Source organism: Rhineura floridana, chromosome 6, assembly GCF_030035675.1.
Source record: "Rhineura floridana isolate rRhiFlo1 chromosome 6, rRhiFlo1.hap2, whole genome shotgun sequence".
Classification (NCBI taxonomy): Eukaryota; Metazoa; Chordata; class Lepidosauria; order Squamata; family Rhineuridae; genus Rhineura; species Rhineura floridana.
This window is the reverse complement of record NC_084485.1, coordinates 94,886,896-94,913,484: the sequence shown is the minus strand read 5'-3', so window position 1 is coordinate 94,913,484 and position 26,589 is coordinate 94,886,896. Positions and strand designations below refer to the sequence as shown.

At 44.4% G+C, this 26,589-nt stretch overlaps 1 protein-coding gene across 1 annotated transcript in view; it reads left to right on the top strand.

Annotated features, from left to right (window-relative positions):
• The window catches only part of USP24 (ubiquitin specific peptidase 24), a 141,093-nt gene that overhangs the window by 98,070 nt on the left and 16,434 nt on the right, over positions 1-26,589 (top strand). The window contains exons 49-58 of the mRNA XM_061633148.1: positions 7,469-7,593; positions 12,518-12,659; positions 13,972-14,122; positions 16,259-16,354; positions 17,740-17,843; positions 17,937-18,050; positions 19,248-19,344; positions 20,146-20,262; positions 21,735-21,827; positions 22,900-23,002. Coding sequence (XP_061489132.1) covers positions 7,469-7,593; positions 12,518-12,659; positions 13,972-14,122; positions 16,259-16,354; positions 17,740-17,843; positions 17,937-18,050; positions 19,248-19,344; positions 20,146-20,262; positions 21,735-21,827; positions 22,900-23,002 — 1,142 coding nt within the window. The remainder of the gene's footprint in view (positions 1-7,468; positions 7,594-12,517; positions 12,660-13,971; positions 14,123-16,258; positions 16,355-17,739; positions 17,844-17,936; positions 18,051-19,247; positions 19,345-20,145; positions 20,263-21,734; positions 21,828-22,899; positions 23,003-26,589) is intronic.

Genomic DNA, 26,589 nt, shown 5'->3' with positions numbered 1-26,589 from the left:
TTAGAGGCGAATTTCACCGGAGCTCGGAACTCAGGCCCACGCCTTGGATTTTCGCGCTCCCTTTCAAGCGGCTTTGTTTTCCCTGCTTCATAGCGGGGAGGGGCAGACGCACAGACGCCATAGCAGATCGGCGGCAACAGCTTCTAATCTTTCTGCTTTACCTAGCCGCTTATTAGACAGCGTTGTCAATCATTACCAGCGGGAGCCTTCCATTCATATTTTCATTAACCCCGTAAGTCCCGCAGTGTGTGCCCGCTATGGGGAAAGCCACACACAAAACAAAGCACCTCTCAAAGGGGTCAAAAGTGCTTCCCCGCAAGCCAGTGACAGGCGCAGTGCCAGAACTCAGTCCCATCCTGGGATCAGAGCAGGCTCATTCTTCGGGGGATCATTCTGAAACAGTGGTGGCCCGCCCCTCTACCGTCAGGCACGAGGTGGCTGAGGCTCAGGTTTTGGCGGGCAGGGTGGCTGCAGAAGGCAGGATTCCTGTTCCACATAAGGGAACCTGTAGAGAAGGTCAAGATTCCTACCACCACTCAAGGGACCAGAGGGACCTGGAACCCCTGTCTGATGGGGAAGGTGGCCAGTCTCACCCTTCCTTAGACGCTATTTTTTCTAACAACTCCTCGCCCGAGGCCTTCACAGGGTTTTTGGAGGAGCCAATCCCTGTCCAACAAATTCATGATGCTGGTGGGCACAGGTTTTATCCATCTCACACTCAAGCTCGCCCTATTCAGCTGCAGCTTTCAGCACATTCAATTCAGCAATTAAAAGAACAGCTTAAGGATGCCCTTTTAATGGATCTGACTAGAGATTTGTCTTCTCAAACTGCATCAGGCTCACAACCCTCAAGGCACCCGAGGGCGAACACACGCCCTTCCCCGGGCCGCACATCCCCAGACCCCTATGCTGCATCGCAGGGCAGACACCTTCAGCTCCCAGAACAGGAGCTTATAGACACAGAAAATGACTTGATTGTGTTGGATGAAGAGGAATGGAGTGGGGAATCAGAATCTGAGGAGATTTTATCTACTAGAATATTTCAAGAGGCTCATTTCCTAACTCTGCTATGCAAAGCGATGGAGGCTCTTACCCTCACCTCTACAGAGGATCCTCCTACTCCACCCTCCTCGAGAGTCTCAGCAGTATGTCCAGATCCAAAGCCTAGGTCTAGAGTATTGAAGCTTCCTTCTCTTCTCCCCAAGGTGCTCAAATCAGAATTTGACATTCCCTTGCAATTCAAAAAATCAGTTTCGGTAGCCAACAAATATTATACACTGGAACAACCGATCATGGATCAGTTGAAAGTCCCGCTCATAGACGCGCCTATAGTCAATCTATTGAACCCATCATTGAATCCTAAAGACTCAGACGCTCACCTTAAGGATCCTACTGAGCGCAAGATGGACCAGGGACTTAGAAGAGTGCACGAGGCTAGTGCGCTTTCAATCAGGGCAGCATCAGCCTCTTCTGTGTTTGCTCGAGCCTCCCTACTGTGGTTGGAAGACCTGATAGATGGCCCACAGCAGGATGCAGCCCGGATACGCAAATCTCTGCTGAAGGTCTCTCGGGCAGTTACCTTCATGGAAGATGCGTCAATGGACGCCATGCAGTTTGCAGCTAGGTCTCTCACTGCAGGGATCTTCACGCGAAGGACCCTTTGGCTTCGACATTGGGATGCAGACCCTGCAGCTCGTTCGAATCTTGCCTCAGAACCCTACGTGGGTGGCAAATTATTTGGGGACACTGCCCTCGCCAACATATTAGAAACCAAGGAAAAGAAAAAGTCCATGCCATCCACCAGAAAAAGGGAGGATGGAAGGACCTTTCGCCGCTCATTCCATCCATATCACTTGTCGCAGTCCTTTCGGGGCTCACGTCCCTTTGGAAGACAGAAGGACGCCCGCTTCAGCCGTCCCTTCTGGAACAGACAGCGCAACCAACTTAAGTCCCAGCAACACCTCCCAGGTCGATCCGGCCTTGCATCCCAGGCACGTGGAAACAGAAATCAGTTCTGACGCCTCCACCTCGCCGGTGGGAGGCCGTCTCCAACGCTTTGCTCACCGATGGGAGGACCTATCCTCCGATCGCTGGGTCCTCCGCACTCTTCGATACGGCCTTCGCCTGGAGTTTTCCTCCACCCCCCCGGCGAGATTCCTTCCATCCCCTCTGTCAGCAAATCCACACAAAAGGGGCAAAGTTTTGAGATCAGTTTCCCATCTCCTACGCATGGCAGCTATCGAGGCAGTACCTCCAGGGGAGAGGTTCCTGGGAAACTACTCTCTGTTCTTCACCGTCGACAAAAAAGACGGTTCATCCAGGCCAGTATTAGACCTCAAGACTCTAAATTGCTTCATAAAGTACCGCAAATTTCGGATGGAGACCTTACTTTCCATCAAAGAAGCGCTGAGGCTAGGGGACTTCCTCTCATCTATCTACCTGAAGGAAGCCTACCTGCACATTCCAATTTTTCCCCCTCACAGAAGGTATCTGCGCTTCGCGGTGGGACAAGACCATTATCAGTTCAGGGCCATGCCCTTTGGCCTGTCGTCCGCTCCCAGGACATTCACCAAGATAGTGGTTACCCTGGTGGCACACCTCAGGACACAGGGGATTCATATTTTTCCTTATCTGGACGATTTTCTGATCCGCTCACCATCGTTACACAAGGCATGGGAGGACCTCCATGTCACCCTGACCTGTCTAAAGGATCACGGTTTCCTGATCAACGAAGCCAAGAGTCATCTCTTTCCGTCCAGACGCATCACACATTTGGGAGCGACTATAGACTCTCAAAATGGTCTCATTACGCTATCTTCAGACAGGATCAGCAAGATCCGCAAAGTGGTGTTGCATGTCCTATCCTCCACCTCTACAGACCTGATGGAGTTGGCAGCACTTCTCGGTTTGATGGTATCCACATTCCAAACGACACCATGGGCACGTCATCATTCCCGCACTCTTCAGTGGGCGCTGCTGCCATTCCAGAACGACATAGCGTCCAGGCACCACCGCATGGTCACTCTGTAGCCACAGGTTCGTCAGTCGTTGTTCTGGTGGACCCAAGAGCTCAACCTGACGCGAGGCGTCCCTTTCCAGGATCCACTCCACACCCTGATAACGTCCGATGCCAGCTTATCCGGATGGGGAGCCATCTGCGACGGGCAGATGATTCAAGGCACGTGGTCGGCTCAGGAATCCGCACTGCCGATCAACCTACTCGAACTACGCGCAGTTCGTCTGGCCCTCAGGCACTTTGCGAACACCAGACGGTTAGGGGCAGTGCTTGTCAGAACAGACAACGTGTCAGCCAAATCGTATTTAAACCGTCAGGGAGGCACACGCTCCCTCATTCTTCAGAAGGAGGCCTTTCTCCTCTTCCAGTGGGTGGAGCCCAATATCATCGATAGCGGGAGAATACCTCAAGGGGGAGGACAACAGCCAAGCGGACTGGCTCAGTCGGGAGAAGCTGATTCAAGGAGAATGGAGACTTCACCCACAGTCCTTTCGTCAAATAGTGGAACGTTTTGGCCACATTCAAGTAGACCTCTTGCCACCAGTGCCAATCGGCAGGTGCAGAGGTTCTTCTCCCGATACGCGTCACCAGGCGCGGAACGGATAAATGCCTTGACTTCCCAGTGGCCTCCGGGCAGACTATATGCATTTCCTCCAATTCCAGTGATTTCCAGGGTACTCAAAAAACTTCGTGCCAAAAGGACAGCACTTCTATTGGTGGCTCCATGGTGGCCAAGGAGACCTTGGTTTCCAGACCTTCTCGACCTGTCGGTGGAACCACCATGGAAGATTCCAGTGCGAACGGACCTGCTCTCTCAGGGACAGCTCCAGCACCCAGACCCAGAGTGGTGGGCACTTCATGTCTGGAACTTGAACGGAAGAGACTCTTGAAAAGAGGCATCTCTCCGCAAGTAGTAGAAACCATGATGGCTTCTAGACGCCCATCCACACTCAGAATTTATGAAAGCACTTGGAAGGCCTTCTCATCCTGGTCGCAGAAACAAGGGGTTCTTCCTCGAAAGGCGGGAGTAAAAGAAATCTTGTCCTTCCTGCAAGATGGCGTATCTTTGGGTCTCAGACCAAACACCCTGAGGCGCCAAGTTTCAGCCTTATCAGCAACCCTCTCCAGATCCCCGGATAAGCCAATCGGATCTCACCCGTTCGTCAAGCGTTTCCTCAGGGGAGCAACGATAACTGCACCTCCTACGGTGCATCGCTACCCAACTTGGGATCTGCATAAGGTTTTGTCAGCCCTTCAAAAACCTCCGTTCGAACCCCTGAGTCAAGTTTCTCTCCGTCTTCTTTCCTTTAAGGTCTTGTTTCTCGTGGCCATTACTTCGGCCCGTCGAGTGTCTGAATTGAATGCCCTGTCTGTCCATAAAAATTTTTGTGTATTCCATAAGGATAGAGTAGTCCTCCGTACTGTCCCTTCCTTTCGTCCCAAAGTGTTGTCTGCCTTCCATTGTCAGCAGGAGCTGGTCTTACCATCCTTCTGTCCAAATCCTGTCCATCCTTTAGAAAAAGCCTGGCACTCTCTTGATGTGAGAAGAGCCCTTAAAGTTTATATTTCCAAGACTAAATCATTTCGGAAAACAGATAATTTGTTTGTCTCCTTTCACCCAAAATCCATGGGGAATAAAGTCACCACATCTACACTAGCCAGGTGGATCAAGGCATGCATTTCCTTGGCATATGCCTCTCTAAGATTATCCTGGCCCACCGGGTTGGTAGCTCATTCTACTAGGGCGGCGGCCACATCAGCGGCCTTTTCCCATAATGCCTCTCTGGGGGAGATATGTAGGGCAGCCGCATGGGCCACTCCCAATACCTTCATTAAACATTATAAAATAGACTCCTATGCTTCAGCCGAGGCAGCCTTTGGTAGAAGGGTGCTACAGCATGTCCTCTCAGATCACTAGTACCCATAGCCCAGCAGTATTCCCACCCTACATGGGTCAGCTTTGGTATGTCCCACCTGATATCATCTTTCCATGCACAGGAGAAGAGACATTTGGTCTTACCGTGAAATCGGTCTTCTCTGTGCATGTCAAAGATGATATCAGGGCCGCTCCCTATGACGGCTGGGCTGCCTGTCCAAGCGCTGTTAGACCTTGAGCAGAGAGTGTATGAGTACTGTTGTCTTGTCTTTTTGTGGTATTATTTCATTTCTTTCTGTGGGCTTGTTATTAAAAAACTGCGGACGGAGCAGGCGCAGACTGGGAACGGACCTACAGTAAAACGTCAGCAGTACTCTTTTGCCTTCAACCACTAGGTGGAGCTAGTTACCCACCTGATATCATCTTTGACATGCACAGAGAAGACCGATTTCACGGTAAGACCAAATGTCTCTTCTCTTCAGCTTTCCTTAGTCTTCTGACTTGCTTTCTCAGGCTCTTCTCTGCCTGACTCTTAACTCCAGCTGACTGACAATATTTCATCTGGGCTTTAATTTCTGTTACCCAGCCTCCAGCCAATAATGTTTGGCCTTCTTGCAGGATCCCTCTTCTGTTGGTCTTTTCCAAATGAACATTAGGAGATTTTAGAGCAACAGTGTCCAACATTAATTTCATACTTGCCAAAATTGTGGCGAATGTGTTAACATTTTTGCCACATGACAACCCTCCCCCCGGTTTTGAGGATAGAAAAATACACAATAATGTTTTGAATTATTTACTGATAGAATTAGTGAGAAATCTGACATGTCTTTTCATTAAGTAGTGCAGAGAAAGCAGGCATAAAATCAGTTAGATCACATATCTGCCCTCCAATTTTCATCCGATATCTGCGACCTATATTTTGATTTTACCACTTTAACCACAGAAAAAAGTTGATTCATAGAACCTATTGATGCAAAAATCAAACGGTTTTGGAATAAATGCAGACTTGTTTTGATTTAAAATATGAGTCCACATCACAACTGAATCATCTTTCAAATGCTGAGTGCTTTGAAGTAAAATTGCATCTGTCTCAAAAAGGTGCCTCTCCAAAGAAAGGAGCTTTACAAGCTCTTGAGATAGATGAGAGTTGTGGATGTCAATATCTTGCATGAATTCAAAAGCAATTCTGTACTTTTCAAAATCAGAAAAGCGTACAGGACCCAAGGATCTGTAATTGTTAGGGGAAGGGGTAGACACATTTTTGAACTGGTACATGTATAAAAGAATTTTATTTTAAAACTTATCTTAAAAATTAGTGGTAGAAGTAAAGCACCAATTTGCCACAGCTCAATCGCCAGTTGACCACATGTGGCAAGTGGCGACCATGTTGGACACCAAGGTTTTAGAATGACCCTCAGAACACCCTTCAGATTAGACCCTTCTAATGTCTTTGCTCAGTATAAATAAATGCCAGAGACACTTATTTTCAGTACTTTTAACTGCCAAAGGTGTTCCCCTCCTTAGCACCTGTAACCAACACTTCTGTTGGCAGTCAGTTCCCCCATACGGTGTAATTTTCCAAAAGTCTGAGGCCTAATCAGATACAGTTGTACCTCCATGTTTCATTTCAGGCTGAGATACTTAATCATAGTATAAAACCTAACTTGCTCATTTCTCTAAACACTCTTTATCTTAAGTAATAATAAATGGCTTTCTTAACACTATGGTTTACATTATGTGTGTCCTCATTGAACCAATAGTGTCAGGTTGATTGGTTCATATTCTCATTTTACAGATAAGAAAGAGCACAGGCTAAGAATGTGTTTCCACTCTCTGTACACTGAGTTCTAGATTTAAAAGTGGGTTCAAATAAAATAGTCCTTGATATCATGTTTCATAGATATCTCTCTATACACACTAGGGTATAAACAAAGAGAGGTAGGTTCTGTTCAATACTATAAGGATTTAGTAGACCTGTTTGGATGATAGTTTAAAGTTTATGAATCCTTGGAGTACTATTCCTCTCATCCCTCTTCCTGTCACAGTCCAGCTTTGTTGTGAAGATCCTAGCTTGTATTAAATCAGTGTTAGAACCAGGGAACTCTGGCTTAATGTTGGTTAACTAACCAGAAAAGTAAGCCAGGATGTGTGTTAATTAGCAGTAAGGCAGAGTTTTTCCCAATTCAGAATTCTGGTTTAATACAAAACCAGGACCTTCATATCAAACCAGGTATGTGACAGGAGGCACAAGGGAAGAAGATATTTTGAATGATTGTACAAGCCAAGGCTGTGAATGTATCTGCCATGTTGCTGTGATTTCTGATTCCTTTAAATTCAGAGATGTTTTGCTTCATATTTGATTTTAGTATGTAATCATTCACACTACAGATTATCTCTTTGGTAACCTTGAGAATTGGAAAAGTATTAGGAATCTTGTTTTGAGATTTTTAAGCCATCATACTAGAGTGTGAACAGGACTTGTCTTTCGCCGCCTAGAGTGGCCGTTCATTCGGCCAGATAGGCGGCCTAAAAATAAAATTGTATTATTGTTATTATTATTCTCTGTCTTACCACAGGGGATGTGGGAAAGGAAAATGGTTCAAATTTAATGACACAGTTGTTGAAGAATTTGAGTTGAATGATGAAACTTTGGAGTATGAATGCTTTGGTGGAGAGTATAGACCCCGAGTTTATGATCAATGTAAGTATAAATTTTGTGTTTAACTATCACTTTTCCTTGCATTTAAAACTTTCTCACATCAGCCAAAACGCAGAATTTCAGTCAGTGATGTGGATTTATTACAAAACTTGGAACTGAATTTTTTTCCAGTGCCCTTAAATTGATGGGATCTGTGCATATTTGGATGATATACCCTTTGTTTTTAATTTACACCCCACACCTGGTTTACAAATGCATTTTATGTTATGCTGAGCACACATAAAGGGTGGCATCCATTGTTGCTCAAGCAGACTGCTCCTTCCTCTCCTTCTCCTGCAGCTTTCCGCCTGGAAACTGTTCTAGAGGATCACCACAACCTGTATTGTTCCAAAGAAGTTTAAAAATATGGCAAGAAAGCATGCCAAAAAGGAATTTTACATTCTCTGTTTCACTCTCTCATAATTTATAAGTTCATATAACAAGGTTTTTCAAGGGCAGAATCATAATTCTCAAGCTTCCACTTAAAGTTGCATGAACACACATTGTAGTTTGATATCTGTCTTTTTAAAAATATAATCAAATTAAGCTATTGATATGCAGTCTGGCTGTTGTCCTCTTGCATTTGATACTTTTAATATGACCCATAAGTGAGTTGTGAACTGGAGAATCTGGCCAGTGGTATAAGGGTTTATTTATTTATTATTTCAATTTATATACCGCCCTTAGCAGAATAGCTCTCAGGGCGGTGAACAAACAAGATAAAATACAATATATCATCGTAAAAAATCACAAAAACATGTACAAACAAACAACAGAAAGCACAACAAAAACGAAATACAACACAAATTAAGAAGGATACATGTTAAAAGTAGAAAGATTAAGAAAATTAAAAGATTAAAATGCCTGGGAGCACAAAAAGGTCTTTACCTGGCGCCGGAAAGATAGAAGTGTAGGCGCCAGGCGTACCTCTTCTGGGAGGCTGTTCCACAACTCAGGGGCCACCACAGAAAAGGCCCTAGATCTAGTAACCACCCTCCGGGCTTCCCGATGAGCTGGTACCCGGAGGAGGGCCTTAGATTCTGAACGAAGTGAACGGGTAGGTTCATAGCGAGAGAGGCGTTCCACAAGGTATTGAGGTCCCACGCCGTGTAAGGCTTTATAGGTCAAAACCAGCACCTTGAATCTCGCCTGGAAGCAAATAGGGAGCCAGTGCAGACGCGCCAGAATAGGTGTAATATGCGAAGACCGACTGGTCCTCGTCAATAATCTGGCAGCCGCGTTCTGCACCAGCTGAAGCTTCCGAACGGTCTTCAAGGGCAGCCCTACGTAGAGCGCATTACAGTAATCCAATCTTGAAGTTACCAGAGCATGAACAACGGAGGCGAGGTCATCCCTGTCCAGATAGGGGCGTAGTTGGGCTACCAGACGAAGATGGTAAAATGCATTCCGTGCCACCGAGGCCACTTGGGCCTCGAGAGACAAGGAAGAATTGAAAAGAACCCCCAAACTACGTACCTGTTCTTTCAGGGGGAGTGTAACCCCATCCAGAACAGGGTGAACATCCACCATCTGAGCAGGGAAGGCGTTCACCAGCAGTGTCTCGGTCTTGTCTGGATTGAGTCTCAGTTTATTAGCTCTCATCCAGTCCATTACCGCGGTCAGGCAACGGTTCAGCACATCAACAGACTCACCTGAAGAAGATGAAAAGGAGAAATAGAGCTGCGTGTCATCAGCATATTGATGGCAACGCACTCCAAAACTCCTGATGACCGCACCCAGCGGCTGCATGTAGATGTTGAAAAGCATGGGGGACAAGACCGACCCCTGAGGGACTCCACAATGGAGAGTCCATGGTGTCGAGTGATGTTCCCCAAGCACTACCTTCTGGTGACGGTCCGCAAAGTAGGAGCGGAACCACTGCCAAGTAGTGCCCCCGACACCCAACTCCGCGAGTCTCCCCAGAAGGATACCATGGTCGATGGTATCAAACACCGCTGAGAGATCAAGGAGAATCAACAGAGTCACACTCCCCCTGTCCCTCTCCCAACAAAGGTCATCATACAGGGCGACCAAGGCTGTTTCGGTGCCAAAACCGGGCCTAAAACCGGATTGAAACGGATCTAGATAATCGGTTTCATCCAAGAGCGCCTGGAGCTGGCCGGCAACCACCCGCTCCAAAACCTTGCCCAAAAAAGGGACATTCGCCACCGGTCTATAGTTGTTCAAGTTATCTGGGTCCAAGGAGGGTTTCTTTAAAAGAGGTCTCACTACTGCCTCCTTGAGGCTACCAGGGACTACTCCCTCCCTCAAGGAGGCATTAACCACTTCCTTGGCCCAACCGGTGGTCCCAGCCCTGCTAGCTTTCACTAGCCAAGATGGGCAAGGATCCAGAACAGACGTGGTTGCCCGAACCATTCCAAGCACCTTGTCCACTTCCTCGAGCTGCACCAACTGAAACTCATCCAATAATGAAGGACAAGGCCGTGCTCCGGACACTTCAATGGATTCATCTGTCGCAACATCGGAGTCAAGATCCCTGCGGATACATGCGATCTTATCTTGAAAGTGTCCAGCAATTTCGTTGCAGCGGGCTTCCGATGTTTCCGTAGTATCGTGGGGGCCAGAGTGTAAGAGCCCACGCACGACTTTAAAAAGCTCCGCTGGGCGGCATAGGGATGATCTAATAGAGGCAGCAAAATAAAGCTTCTTTGCTGTCCTTACCGCTTTTGTATACAACTTATTGGTGGCACTTACCAAAGCATAGTTGTATCCACTGGGAGTTTTCTTCCATCTGCACTCCAGCCTCTTCCTCTCATGTTTCATCGCTCTCAGCTCCAGGGTATACCACGGAGCTGTATGAGCTCTACAGCGGAGGGGGCGCACGGGAGCGATCGTGTCAATAGCCCGGGTCATTTCCGTATTCCACAGTGCGACCAGGGCCTCAACAGGAGCACCAGTCCTATCAGCCGGAAAATCTTCCAGAGCCCTCTGAAAACCTGCGGGATCCATCTGGCTCCGGGAGCGGATCAACTTAATAGATCCTCCACCTTTGCAGAGGGAAAGAGCCGCTGTAAGTCTAAATCTCAGCAAGCGGTGATCTGTCCATGACACCTCACCCCCAGATCACCATCTCCATGTCCAGTGGCAAAGATCAAATCAAGAGTATGTCCCGACACATGCGTTGGGCCGGTAGAAAATTGAGACAGCCCCATTGTTGTCATGGAGGCAATGAAGTCCTGAGCTGCGCCAGATAAGACAGCCTCGGCATGGACGTTGAAATCCCCCAGTACCAAAAGTCTAGGGGATCTCAAGAGCACCTCTGAGACTATCTCTGTCAGCTCAGCTAAGGAAGCTGTTGGGCAGCAAGGTGGACGGTACACCAACAGTATTCCTAGTCTGTCTCCCTGGCCCAATACAAGGTGGAGACATTCCAGACCAGTCGCCATCTGGACAGGGTGCTTGGTGAGAGGGAAAGAACTCCTATAGACCACAGCAACCCCCCCTCCCCGGCCCTCAGATCTACCACAGTGCTGAACCAAATACCCGGGTGGACAAAGCTGGGAAAGAGCAACTCCTCCCTGATCAGCCACCCAGGTTTCGGTTATACATGCCAGGTCGGCACCCTCCTCCAGAATTAAATCATGGACAAGTGAGGTTTTATTATGTACCGACCTGGCATTCAAAAGCAGCACTTGGAGATCCGAGAGCTGGCTGATAGGACAACCAACAAACCTGTGGGTATGAGGAGAACCGGAACAAGGCACAGACACAATTTGTCTGGGACGAGTTCCCCTTACCTGGCCTGTTCTCCTCCTAACGCCATACCTCCCATTACCCGTCACTACGTTAATTGGGGCCCCCGAAAGCCCCCCCACGAAGGATGGAATCTTTTCTCCCAGGCACATGTTAAAAATACACAAACTCACACAGACAAGCAATCATACAATCATTCACCCAACAATAACGCACACACACACCGAACAAACAACATTAAAATTAATTAGTCCTCTTCAAACAACAATGGCAGTCTCGGGGCCCCCAGCCAAAAACGAGCCGCCAGCGATGGCACCAGGACAGCAACACAGCCCCAAGCAGCGACAACAGCGCCCACACACGAGCAGAGAAGCGGCGAAGGCAGCGGAGCCGCAGTGGTAATATCCTGGGCAGCAGCATGGTCCTCGGCGACGATGAAAACGCCCGCAACCAGCGGCGGCGATGGCGGCAACACAAGCCGCAGCGATGAAGTCCCCGGCAGCAACACGGTCCCAGCAGTGGCGAAAACGCCCAGCGGGCAAGCGGCGACAACGGCGGCGCGGGCCGCGGCGCAGAGTCCCCCGGAGCGGCACGCCCCACGGCAGCAGCGACAACGCCCGCATGCAAGCGGGCCGACAGCGGCAACGGCGGCGGCGCGGGCCGCGACGACAGAATCCCCGACAGCGGCACGCCCCCCGGCAGCAGCGACAACGTCCGTATGCAATAGATGGTATCTCTCCTCATAGATGTTCTTGTAGTGCTTCACACTCGCATGTTTTTTCTACACAGGAGGCATTTCCATGTAGAAAACAATGTGTGTGATAGGTAGTGTACTGCTTTTATGTATGCACCCATAACTTTCCAGCACATTCATCCCTCACATGAAATACGTGTGTATGTTAGTCCCACTCTATTTCCTGGACAGGCCTGCTTTTGGGGAGGCGGGCAGAATGTGTGAGGCAAGTGATCCGTCTGCATTTGGAAAATAAAATGTTGAAAATGTTATCATTTACTCATCAGCTGTGTTTGATGAATGACTGCAGCTACCTTTTTCTGAATTGCTTGTTGATCATTAGCAGTTTATCCATTCCCCATTGAAAGGACTGGATTTCCATTAACAGCTGTCTGAAATTTGTGGTTAAACCTGTGTTCATACTGCAAGAATCAAGGCAGTCAACTATAAAGATTTTTTTGGAATATTTCTTCTTTATAGCAAATCCATATCCTGATGTTCGGCGTCGCTACTGGAATGCCTACATGCTCTTCTATCAGACAGTCTCTGATCAGAACTCGCCAGTTTTGCCAAAGAAAAGCAGAGTTAGTGTTGTGCGTCAAGAAGCTGAGGATCTGTCCATGTAAGTTATCTTTCCTTTAACTCCAGTCATTTGATTCATGCACAAACACAACATTACTATTGCTCTCCCTACAAAATCCATTAGGCTTTTTGTAAAACTACTTAATAAGAAGCTTATTGCTTCCATGAGGGAGCTCTGCAGAATTTATAATCTTCTATCCAGAGGAGTACTCCTGAGGCTATCATTTGGTTATGCATTAGCTCAGGGTAGCTTCTGAGAACACGTTTATAGCTAGGGGCAGTCAAGAAAGTTAGGAAATGGCAATTTAGAGGAATGGGACTGTACAGGCTACAGTACTGCAGCTTGCATGGGTATAACCTTGAAAAGCAGAACATACCTCTTCAGGACCAGATACTTTCATCATGACCCTCAAATCCTGTTAAAGGACAAAATACATTTGGTTAGAGAAGCCTTTTGCTTCCTCTTTACCTTCCTTTAGCAGGGGGCTGGACAACTATAAAACCTATTTTTTATATTTTATTTATATATCGCTTAGAAGCCATTCAGGCTTATAAATGGTTTGCAACATAAAATCAATTATAAAGTATGTACTTAGTTAAAATACCAAATTATAACTCAGTTAAAATATTAAAACATCCTTAGTTAAAATATACAATAAAACAAAATAGTTAAAAACATGATAATTAAAACAGGTAAAAGCAAACAAACCAGTTAATAAAATCAAAAGTTCAAGTACAGGGGAATGCTTGCCTAAACAGGCGTGTGTTCAAAAGCTGGCAGAATGCCAAGACAGATGGAGCCTCTCATATTTCAACAGGGAGGGCATTCCACCCTGTTCTCCCTGTTTTCAGCTGAATGAAAATATTCAGTTATGAACATCAGTGGGAGATACAGATGCATCTTATTTGTTCTTAGATGTATCTTATTATTCCTAGCAATATCAGGAGCAGAGCTGTGTGTGAGGGCTTGAGTAGGGTGAGGAGAGAGCAGGCTGTTGAATGCGTGGGGGTATCTGTTTAGAGTGGAGTTGTGATGCAGTGTACTTAGCACAACAGCAGTGCACAGAGCCATGGACACAACCTGATGAAGGAGGGAGATTACATGGGTGTCTTACAAAAGGCTGTTCCACACCCTGTTGCTCTCCCACAGGATGCATAATCTACAGATATGAACAATCAACCATATAGTGAGTTCAGGGCTTCCATATGCAGATAATTATATAAAGTATGATCAAATGTACGTTGCTGGATGAACAATATATTTGCGATCTTTGACTCTTTGAAAGCTGCCTTGTCAAGCAGACTGGATAGTATATTTTCAGCATTAAGCTTATATGCATTTTATTTCCCAGATCTGTTCCATCTTCACCAGATGTTTCACCACAATCATCACCACGACCCCACAGACCCAGTAGTGACCGTTTGTCCATCTTAACCAAGTTGGTCAAGAAAGGAGAGAAAAAAGGCTTATTTGTAGAGAAAATGCCGGTTCGGATATATCAGGTAAACAATATTAATGGCAGCTAGATACATTGTGAAGATGTCGGATTTTCACAAGTTCAGTAGGTAAAATCTAGGTATAAAGAACCAGCCCAGTGCATATGCACACCCTCAACTTGTTTTTTGCTCCAGTTGGAGGAAGGGATGGTCTGGAGATGAAGCCCTTGGGAGAGGTCATCAGGAGATTTGGGGTGAGGCGTCAGCAGTAAGCTGATGATACCCAGCTCTATTTCTCTATAACATCTGAATCGGGCGAGGCTGTGCAAGCCCTCGCTGCCTGGACTCAGTGATAGGCTCGATGAGGGCCAATAAACTGACTCTGGATCCTAGCAAGACAGAGGCGCTGTGAGTTGGTGGTTCCCGAGTTCAGGTAATTGGTAGTTGCCTGCTTTGGATGGGGTTGTACTTCCTCTGAAAGAGCAGGTTCATAGTCTGGGGGGTGCTTCTGGATCCATCTTTGTTGCTAGAGGCCCAGGTGACCTCAGTGGCTAGGAGTGCCTTTTGCCAGCTTTGGCTAGTAAGACAGCTGTGGCCGTTTCTGGGCCGGGATAGCCTGGCCACTGTTGTCCACACACTGGTAACATTCAGGCTGGATTACTGTAATGTACTCTATGTGGGGCTGCCCTTGAGGTTGGTCCAGAACCTGCAGCTGGTGCAAAAGGTGGCGGTGCAACTGCTCACTGGGGCAGGGTATTGCCAACATGTTAACCCACTGCTGAAAGAATTGCGTTAGCTGCCAGGCAAAGTTTAAGGTTCTGGTTTTGGTGTACAAAGCCCTATACAGCTTGGGACCGGAATACCTGAAAGATCATCTTACCAATTATATACCCAGTCAGTCACTACACTCTGCATGTGAAGACCTCCTGCAGATACCATCGTATCAGGAGATCTGTTCTGTATGACATAGGAAGCGGACCTTTAGTGTAGTGGCACCTAGTCTTTGGAATTCCCTCCCATTAAATATTAGACAGCTGCCAAGGAGAGACCTTATCTCAGTCTGTGTCTGTGTTGGAATTGCTTTTTAAGATGTTTTTAAAGCTTTTTAAAAAAATGTTTTTAACGATGTTTTGTTTTAATACATTTTTAAAGATGTTTTGTTGTAATATGTTTTAAAGTCTGTTTTTATGATGTTTTAGATTATTTTTAGTGCTTTTGTTTGCCACTCGGCTCCTGCTGGGAGGAGGGGTGGGATATAAATCAAACGAACAAATAAAAACAAATAAACAAAGAAGGAATTCACACGTGTGTGTGTGTGTGTATGTATCTGAGAAAACATTTGACAAAAATGAGAATTTATGCTGCTTAATGTTACTGAACTCATAGAGTTTGATAAAGGAAAACCTTTATTGTGTATGTTTCTAACTTTTTTCCTTGATGTAGCTAGGAGGAAATAGGTTCAGTTAGTTCTTCTGATTTTTCCTGCCTCTAAATTAAGTACGGTGAGCTTCAGACCCAAGCTGCATCATGAGAATCCCCCCCTCTAGCAGTAGTCAGCCAAATGTTCCTGACTCACAAAAGGACACAATGGTTTCCTGGGGTGTTGTAAACAGAAAGATGCTGTCTCAGAGTTTAGAGATATTGATATAGTTCATTTAAAGCCATTTAATTGAATGCCATTTTGTCATGTTGTGGCAGTGATAGTACATAAATTAACTGCATTTTGTGAAGTCTGTTGCAAAGTCTAATGACTGTCAATTTCAGTAGATAACTGGAGTGTTATAGAAGGTCCTGTGGTAATTGTAGCTGCCCCTTTCTGTACTTTTCAGCTCTGTAATTGTGAACGTGCACATTAGTATTTTATGGCACTGGGAGAACTTTATGTTCTATTTTCAATCTCTTTTGCTTATAATTTCACATAGAATTTGCCTTTTTTTCCCCTCTACTGCTGCAGCACACTTAAGCTGATGTTTTCAGTGAGCTTTCTAGTATGTTTGGATACCTTGGTGATAATTATAACTAACTTATCCTACATCATGCCTTTTCAAACATAGAGGCTGAGATATATGTTGTTTCAAACATCCTGCTTTTTATAATGCTTTTGTAACTAAATGTAATGCTTTCTGTAACATTGCAAGTTTAGAAATTGTAAACACTTACATGACTTTTATTTCTAAAACCAGTCATGGGTTGTCTTTGCAGATGGTGAGAGATGAAAACCTGAAGTTTATGAAGAATAGAGATGTCTACAGCAGTGACTATTTTAGCTTTGTTTTATCATTAGCTTCATTAAATGCTGTGAGTGGTGAATTTTATCTTTCGGGTACTAAATGAAGTCAGTTGCTAACTCTCAGTGGAGCCCAGACAAGATAAAATGTCCTTGCTGAAATAATTTTTTATACTATGCAGCAGCAGAGTCTATTTGAAAATTGAATGCATTGTTGATATAGCATGCTATGGCATCATTATGAAACTTCAGTCAAGCATCTATTCGGTCTGTGATTACATCTATTATAGTTGTGCATCAGCTCTGTCTGAGGGCCAAATAACAGGCTGATTTGTGGGTCCCCCTGAATTGGATTCGGGTTCCCACAAAGCCCCATGTTGCTCTGTCTCAGTGTTTCTGTACTTTTCTGTATTAAATAACTATGTTTTCCAATATCTCTTTGCAAGAAGTGAGGCTGTCCAAAATGTTGCCTTCAGAGGACTGAACAGCTCTGGATTTTTATTTTTATTTTGGTCATATCACAGAAGTGGAGGCTTCATATACATATTTCTTTAAATCCTGCGTTTCTCTGCTTTAACAAAACAAAAATGCCAGAGCTATTCAGAACTCTCCAGGCAGTGTTCTAGACAGCCTCATGTTGTAAGACTTGTCAGATGCCTGTTAAGGCGTACTGGAGGTCACAACCAGGCACCAGAATGAAAAGGCCTGGTATGAAACTTTTAAAAAATGTTCAAGCAAGAATACACACCGCTCAGTCACCTCTTTAATTATTTTAAGGTAAGAGAGAGTAAGAGGCAAATGTCTTCTCCACCCTATGTTTTGTATAGAGCTACTCAGAATCCAAAACACGGATTGAATCTGAGAGCACAAAGCATCTCAGAAATGGATCAGATTTTTTTAAAAACACAGATACAAGGCAAATCTTAGGGCCACTGCAAACATGCTGTACACCGCCCTGGGAGCTTATCGCTATAGGGCGGTTTAAAAATGTAATAAAATAATAATAATAAAATAATCCCAATGTTTCTTTGTAGCTAGATAAAGGTATATAAATGTATATTCCTGGATAAACCTAACTGTATGTTTCAAAGAGAAATGGTGGGCCTCAAGAAAGAGCATACTTGGGCCCCCTGTCATGTCTGCTACCAAGCACTCTTTTTGAGCTAGTGCCAGTTCCCCTTTTCTTGGTGTGAGCTAAAGTGGAAGGCGCAAGAACAGAAAAAAATGGTGCTGGATTGCAGTTCCCAGAGCACAGTCCAGCAGACGTTTTCTTTAAACATGAAGGAGCTTAGCAGAAAGTGGAAATTATCAGACTTTGGGGGGAATCTATTTCAGCTTCATGCCATCCTAAAAGTGGTTTTGGCACCATCTTGGTTCCTATCTGAAAATTGTGTTTAAGAAACTTATCCAAAATACAGTACTTATAGTTTTATGTAATCTGTTTTCTTTCTCTCAGACGAAGTTAAAGCACCCCCACTACTCATCTATGGCAAGAGTGAGTTTACAACTAGCAGTCCAGTTCCTCTTCCAAACATATCTGCGAACCAAGAAAAAACTCAGGTACTCCTTTTAAAGGAGCTTTTTGAAGGAGAGAATAGCTATGTGTCACATATAGTGGTCTTGCTGACATTGTTATGCTTGCTTTTTTTAAAGGGTTGACACGGAAGAATGGATTGCAACCATTGAGGCTTTGGTTTCTAAAAGTTTTGATGCTTGTCAGTGGTTGGTTGAATATCTAGTTGAGGCAGAAGGGCGAGAGCTCATAAAGTAAGTCCAAGTCTGTTACTATTATATATTACACATGTATACTTATTAGAGAATACTATATATTGGAGTATACTTACATATTAGACAGGTGCCATCTCTGTTATCTTTTCGGTGCCTATTGAAGACCTTCCTCTTTCAACAAGCCTTTTAAGTTCAGCCCTTATACCAGTCTGCGTCTATGTTGGATTTGCTTTTTAATATGTTTTTAAACTTTTTTTAAAGATGTCTTGAAAGCTTTTTAAAAAATATTTTTAAAGGTGTTTTATTTTAATGCATTTTAAAGTCTGTTTTTATGACGTTTTAAAGTGTTTTTAGTGCTTTTGTTGCCGCCCTGGGCTCCTGCTGGGAGGAAGGGCGGGATATAAATCAAATAAAAAATAAATAAATAGAGGTATGCACCCAAACAATCTGTAACATCCCTTGGAAAGGTTAGGTTTAACAAAGACTGACTAGGAAAATTAATTTTGTATGGAAATAAAGATCTGTATTGGCCCTTATACAATTTAGCTTTTAACAAAGCAACCTAATGCAGTTGGTGAAATCATTTCCTAAGTATGTCAATATCTAATTTATGGGAGGGATTATAGTAGATAGCAAGAATATTCACTTGACAACATTAGAAAATTCAGTATGTGTTAGTCTCCTTCCCGGAGGGAGGGAGGGAGGGAGTGACAAGCACATTTTTGCTTCCTGTTTAGGAAAGCAAATCTTCAGTGTTTTTAGGTGTTAAAATTTTACAGACTTCAGAAATATAAACAGTATGAGAGAGTGATTATGACATGAATGTAAAAATCTGCTCAATCCATTAAGTGAAGAATGAGTGAGACAGGGGAGAGTGTGTAGGCATGTGTCTGCTCCAAATGACAAGCTCTGCCACACTGAATAACTTTCAGTGGAAAGCCTATCTACATTGCTTCCGGCAGTCAATTTCTGTTTCCTTTTCATCTACCTATTTTGTTATGGTATTAAATCATACTGATTTGAAGAATTTCTGTCAGACGCACACAGATATCATTTACATTCTATAAGGCACCTTCAATTTGGCTATTAAGTGACCATATCCAGTCTTTCAACTCTCAAAAAGTATAAATATTGGGTTTCACAGTAAGTAATAGGGATTGAAGATTTAAACTAGCACATGAAAGAAAAGGATTCTGTCTCGCATCTTCAATTTTACTGCATGTGTGTATTTTTCAGGACTTTTCTCTTGGAATGCAGTGTAAGAGAGGTGCGAGTTGCTGTAGCCACCGTTCTTGAAAAAACCCTTGACAGTGCCTTGTTTTATCAGGAAAAGGTCAGTAATACGAAACTGCCAGTATGTAAAACAAGTAATTGTACTTCAGAAAATAATATGCTGCTGCTTCATTAATAGCATATGTTGCTTTTTTCTTGTCCTTCTATCTTAATTTATATATTTAGTCTGTTCACTGTAAGTGTCTTGTGACTTATAGATTCAGGCCTGTGCAATACTGTAGTTCTATGATTGTAATGTGTAAGTGCAGAATCCAGTATTTTGAGAAACTCCAACTTTAATATCGTAAGTTTCCATTTTTGTCCTTATCCAGAGATGCATTTGACAATGTATGGGTAATGTATGTAATGCAATGATTATAAACTCTCAGGAGGTGGTGGTCAGAGGATGAGGCTTAAATATTCTGATTGCTCCTTACATGTACACATACCAAAGTTCTTGTTGCTATGCTAAAATGCTAAGCTTATGCCAAGCTTTTAAGCTCAAGTGCTTCTACTTAATTACTGAGCCAGTTCTTCTGTTCTGAGTGTGTATATCCTGAAACCTATATAAATCAGTCCTTTTGAGGATTTGTCTGACTCCTGAGATGTCCGTAGAAAATTGTTTAATGAAGCATTAAGGAAGCTGTGTCAAATGGCCAGCTGAGCCAAGCTACCTGGCATTTGTTTTAAGCAAACTCTGTAAAATGCCTATTCTTTGCTCAGTTTTAATAAGCTGCCTGATATCTACAAAGGTAATGCTAGTTTGGCTTTCATGCTTGCCTTTTATACTCTTTGTTAAATGTGCCTTAATTGAAACCATCATCCTAATAATTCAAGATTTCCCTATCTCTGTTTTCAACAGTTGAAAAATCTGCATCAGTTAGTGGAAGTGCTGCTTGGTCTGTTGGACAAAGATGTCCCTGAGAACTGTAAAAACTGTGCCCAGTACTTCTACTTGTTCAACAATTTTGTACACAAGGTAAACCAAATAGTTGCTCTTCCATGTCTATTTTATTATAGGAGTGCTAGGACAAATTTATATGTTGTGGAAAATGTTAACATTATCACATAAAGATAGACACTTTTAAAATAAGAACAATTGCAAAACTTCACAAGATTGTTCACTATTTTTTCTCTGGATTCCATATATCTTACTATATTATTTTTGTGTCGCAGTACCCATGAACACTTCAGCACAGGCGTGTGCCTGTGCTGAAGCGTTCACAGGTAGCATGACTATTACAGGCTAGGAGGGCAAGGACAGGCAAACACTGGCTGTGATGGCACGGCAAGGAGGAGGCAGCAATTGTTATGAGAGGGGTGGTGGCGGGGTCTAGTGGGTGGGGCCTAGCCGGGGTCTAGCCAAGGCCTAGTGAGTGAATGAGCAGCAGCAAGGCCAGAAGGTAAGAGGGGGGGAAGGTTTGGAGATCCATGGAGGCGGAGGGGGGAGGGGAGGGGGGAAGACTTCCGAGACCTGTGGAGGGGGTGGGTGAGGCTTGGAGGCCCAGGGAGGAGGAGATCTTTGGCAACCACTGTCTTCACAGGGGGGCTCTGGCAACCTGTGTGTGGAGTGGTTGGTGAGGGGGTGGGGGAATGGCTAGGGACACCTAGCAGAAGCAGTTGGGAGAGTGGTACAGGGCAACATGGCAGAGAGGATGGAGAGATGGCTAGGGAGCGCCTGGCAGAGGGGTGGGGGCAGGCCTTGGGGTTGCTGTCGGGTGCAGTGTAGGTGGGGTTGGCGAGCAAAGCGAGCAGGAGCCCCTAGTAGCTATTTATAAGTTTAAATCCAAAACAGGTGACCAAAGGAAGCCCTAATTGACTGGAGAACATTCAGTTCCCCAGGTGCTTTTCAGTGGGAAACTGCTTCGGCTGCAGTCATTAAGGTTTGCTATGTGTTTAATGCATCTTATTCCTAGACTAAAAGGCAAGCAAATGTGAAAGAAAAATATGAGACCAGAAATCACAGAATACTCTGGTACTAAGGAGCCTTTCAAAACCCTGTAAATCAGTACATTTGAATTTAATCAGATGTATTCTTGGAAAGTTTTATGGCAAAATTATTATTATTGTTGTTATTGTTATTGTTGTTATTATTATTATTATTATTTAAATTTATATCCCGCCCTTCCATGTGCTCAGAGGCACATGAGACCAAATTCTTCCAAGCTGCACAGAAAGTGGATTGGACTGAGAAAGACCAACCCAAATTGTGTTTGAATTTTACAAATTTGTAGGGTAATACAATATCTGAGAGGAGAGGTCAGGTCTCCTGTTCCCTTGGTGCATTCCCTACAGCTGCCTAATTTCCCTGCTTTTTAAAGTTTGGTAGAAATATCTGTTGGCTGTAGAATGTTCTTAAACTGCAATGGTTTTATACCTATTAGTGAACACGAGAACATGTTCTGTACATGTAAAGGAATGTGACACCATACTCTGCCTGTCTTTTTACAGCAGGGTGTAAGAGCTTGTGATCTGCTTCTCAGACATTCTGCCTTGAGACATATGATTAACTTCCTTCTTGGTCCCAGCCGACAGAATAACCAGGTAATGAGAGGTGCTTAATATCATTGTCTAATAATCTTAGTAGACTGTCTGTGTGGCCTTCTAGTTCTTATGCTCAGTTACAAAATGAACCATTGGGACTTTAAACAACCCAGCAACCAACCATGCACTCTGCATTCCTATTGCTACTGCTGCCCCAGTACCTGAAAGACCAAGAGAGGATGCTGTCCTTGCAAGAGGATCCTCAAGAAAAGGATCAGACTCCCTACAGCCACTTCCCTCAGATCTAGCTGTTCATTCTCTGTAGCCTTTGTGGCAGAAGGGGAGTCAAAACCATGTGTTTAGCCGGACTTAATAACTGCTAGTATCGACTCTCAAGCCTGCAGGTGGCTCACCTTAGCTCAACTTAGTTCTGAACATGCTACATGCACTGCTGGGCATCTCCCTCTTGGAACACCATGTGGACTACTGGAACAAGTTGGTGATAAAAGGCTTTTTGCACTAATTGAAGAGAAACATACGGCTACTTGCAAGCAAAATCTAATGTATGGTGCAGTATGCCGAGCTGCTGTGTCATAAAATCTTGGAACTTCAAAATGACCAGCCTTTTTGAGGCTAGGAGAGAGTTTTCTTATAGAACCCCATAATTTGCTCCTACCGTGCTCACCTAAACAAAAGTGCTGCTTACCTCAAGCAAACATGTGGTTCGTTTAAGTATCCCCATTTCTTTAAAAAAACACTCTGGGTGGTGTCCAATAAAGTACTTCTGCTAGTGCAAGGATTTCTGCTTGAACAATGGAACTGCCCCTCACTCTCTTCTCCCCATTGCCCCCACAGGTCTTCCCCAAATCTGCTTTGGAGGATGGGGGAAACCCCAAAACAGATTTGGGGGGTTGGAGCCTGGGAAGAAGAGGGAGAAGGCTTTCAGTTACACAGCCTTGCACTAGCAGAACTACTTCCTAAATTCCACCATTGTTCCAGTCTTTGTGCAGTGTTTGATGATTGTTGCCTTCAGAAATGAAAAGTAGATCTTCATTATGTGCAGGTGATATTGTTTAAACAGGACTCACTAAACTATTTTCTACGCTTTTTAAAATTTTCTGTAACAAAAAAGAATCGCAGGTGGAGTTCAGCACAAGCACGAGAGTTTGGATTCCTCCATAATACTGTGGCACTGCTTGTTTTGCACTCGAATGTGTCTTCGCAAAGGACTGTGGGTAAGTGTTTTATTTCAAATTAGGGACCCAAACTAGGTGGCTGCTCTTAATAATGCAGCTCAGTAGATATTCAGTAAGGATATTAAACCTCAATGGATTTTTTATCAGTTCTGATTTCAAGTTACAATTTAGTAGGGGTGTGCACCAGCCACACAATTTGACTTTTATCTGTAGCTTTGGGGATCTATATACACCTATAACTTTTTTCCTTTTCACAAAAGTGGCATAACAGCATCTCCAGAATGGATTAAGTCTGCCAAATTTATAGATAGATACATTTTGTGCAGGACACCTTTTAAAAGTTTGATTAAAACAAAAACAAAGGAGAAGTCTGTAACTTTCTCATTTTCTGCCAGAATTGAATGCAATTTGCAGGCACCATGACCTTTTCATTTCTGAGGGAATGAAACCTCAGCTATAGTGCTTCTCCCACAAGAACAGACTTGACTCTTTGGGATAGGGCATAGTAGGAATCATGGGGGTAGAAAAAATAACATGGATTTTCCAGTGGACACCAGAACACCCCCAAGTGGGTATTGTCTTTCTCTCCTGTTGCTTGAGGCAGGAAAGAGTTAACACTCCAAAGGACTCTCACCTCAGCTCCTCCCATGGAGTGTTAGTTTATTTTCCTGCCTCATTTGAGCAGCACTGCCTTTCACCTTGCTCTTCAGTCTGGCAAGAGTTGTAGGTGGTGCTTCCCCCCCACACACACACACGTATTTTTGGGAATACAGTGGAAATTCTCCATTGATTTGAATAGGGGAAAGCATAGATCCATGTGAAAAACATAGCTTTTAAGCCATCCCCCAAATAACTGATTGGAATACCCTGGGAAAATAAATCTCAGCTTAAAAACTAGGCCTGTCCATCAGATCCCACCACCTCTCCACCCTCTCAAGCTCTGGGAGTTTCCATAGTAAGCTTGATTTAGTTTCAGGTGGAGGTGGCTGGGACCTGAGGCCACAGAGCCACTCAGAGGCTTAGGAAGTCTCTGGTCTACCTTGAGATGCCTCGCTAACAGCATGATTTGACTCTGAAATGTGAGAACTGCCCCCAAATCACCCTGATTCGCCTCATTGTTTGGGGTAGACACAGAGCCGATGCTCACCCCTATTATTTACTCTCTGCATATAAAGTTGCTACTCAAAAGGATTAGGGTTTCAACTGTCTTAGGAGGCATCCAAATGGGTTATGGCTCTCTTATTTTCTCAGGAAGGCAGGAAACCATGTGAATGGAAGTTTTTGCTGTCTTCTTATTGGTTTTTTTCCTGCCTTCTCTTAGAGAAGCCAGTTCCTCTCTTCTGCTATTGCTACTAAAGCTCAAACTTGTATTTTCTTCTTTGAGCCCTACCTTTGTCCTAGAATCTTACCCATCATTTTGTTGTCCTTCTCTTGCTTTTTCTCCACTTCAAATGTTTAAAAAGCGCACAATCTTTTTCTTTCCTCTCGCTCTTCTGTCTTTCCTCCTGATGGCTTCTATGTGGAAAAATTCATCAGCAATGCAACCAGCGGCCAACTTATTAACAAAGGCAAACCTACCAAGGTGATGAAAAAGTTTCCAGCTCCTTCAGTCTCATCTGCAATGAAAACTGCTGTGGCAGTGTACATCTCTCCACCTTTGTGAGAACAGACAGTCTCTTGGAAAGCCCAAGATGTTCCGGACAGACCTGGTACATCATGGCTATTACCATAACTGGAACAACCTCTCCTGCCAAGCCAAATCACTTTCCACCTTGGATTGTCACAGACCACTGTTTCATTCTGAAACAGCAGCTTGCAGAAACCGCCAACTCTTGGCTTGCTGAGAAAGCAATGCAATTGCCTAGCACAAAAATCGAAACCTCAGTTTGTGCTGGCAGATAATGCAAGAGTACATTATGCATGAGTCCATATCCAATATTATGGCAGTGGCTAAGCAGAAAATCTCATGGGATCAAATAGCCACAAGCACCCCTCTTCTCAGATCATAGTCTTCTTTATGGAGAAGGATTTCATCCAAAAGTTAAGGAGGCAATTGTTGCAAATATATCTGGGTAGCTCCAAGTAAAAACAAAAACTAGTGCAGGAATGCCTCTTCCTCTTCTTCTGACTCAATCCCCTCATAGAGGAAAAGGGGCAAGAGTTAAGTCCATGTCAAAACCAAAGAAGGGGCACCAAAGTCTTTCTGGAGACCAAATGGCCTCCGAAAACAATGTCTTTCCCAGCACCCTTTAATAGCATAATTGTTGGGACAGGCTATAGAGGACTCCGGTTGGTAGATGTAGTGTTAGCTGCTGTATTGTCTGTATTGTCATTCCTTGAGATGGTGGTGCTGGAAGAAGACAGCTTTAAAATGGGTGCACAAGGCATCTACTCTTGCACTCTGAGCTGCCTCCATGCCCATTTTTTCCACAGCCTCTCTCTTTGTGGTGGAAGGCTTTAATACAGGATCCCAAGCTAGACTCAGAGCGGCTACACAAGTTGCTCCAAACCTCAACAAGGCAATAGCTTTCAGAGATATTCCCCCTGACTTAAACACTGAAGTAGAAATATTGCATCTGGGAACAACTTCGTTTCTGTTCCCATTTAGGAAGCAGAGCTCTTTGGTGAAGAACACTCAAGGATGTGCTCATGGAAACTAACAGCAAAGACTTCCATCTGCATCCAAAGATGATAAGCACTAGTCATGGTGCACCTTGCCTTCCTTTCATCCTCAGAAATTTAATTTTAGGACTTCTGGAGAAGTGATGCTGAATGGAATGAGACATAATTCCCCCACAGAGGTCAGACCTTGTTCTCTGAGCCTGGGCCCTCCTACACCAGAGGAGGCAGGCAGCCATTTTGATACCAGACACATTCCAATGGGAGGGAGGCTACAGCGCTGTCTACCTGCATGGGAAGCCTCCATGTTGAATCAGCAGGCTCTGCAAACTCAGGCACAGTTACAGCATAGAGTTGCTGAAAACTCCTTCAGACATACTGCACCCATCCCCAACCCCCCATTCTGCAGAGTAGCAGAGAGTTATCCAGAAGCCATTGATCACATGCAGGAAATCAAAGCCATAGACCCAGTGACTCCAATGAAAAGTTCTTAGGCATTTACTCGTTCTTGTTTATGGTCCCAAAGAACAGCAGGGCTTGGCACACAATCTTGAATAAAATTATCGAATATCACAAATTCTGCATGGATTGTATGCAAAGCCATCCACCCACAGGACTTCCTAACGCCCATAGACTTTACAGAAGCCCATCTACATATTCCCATCCTACCTAAACATCACAAATACCTCTGGTTTACATAAAAAGATCAGCATTTTCAATTCAACGCAATACTCTTCGGGTTGGCATAAGTCTCGTATCTTCACGGAGCTAGTGGTCAGCTAGTCTCATGGACTCTAGGGGATAAATATTTACCCTTATCTGTTTGACCTGCTCAGTTTCTGTTCTTCTGTAAAAGACCACGGCTTCCTAATCTGATGGATAAAGCAAAAAGCCAGTTGCATGCTTTTCTCTAGATTCAGCACTTCAGTGCCATGATCAGCATCTCACTGTCTCCCACGGTAAACCAAAAGATCCTACACACAAAGCTTCTCCAGAATCACAGCACT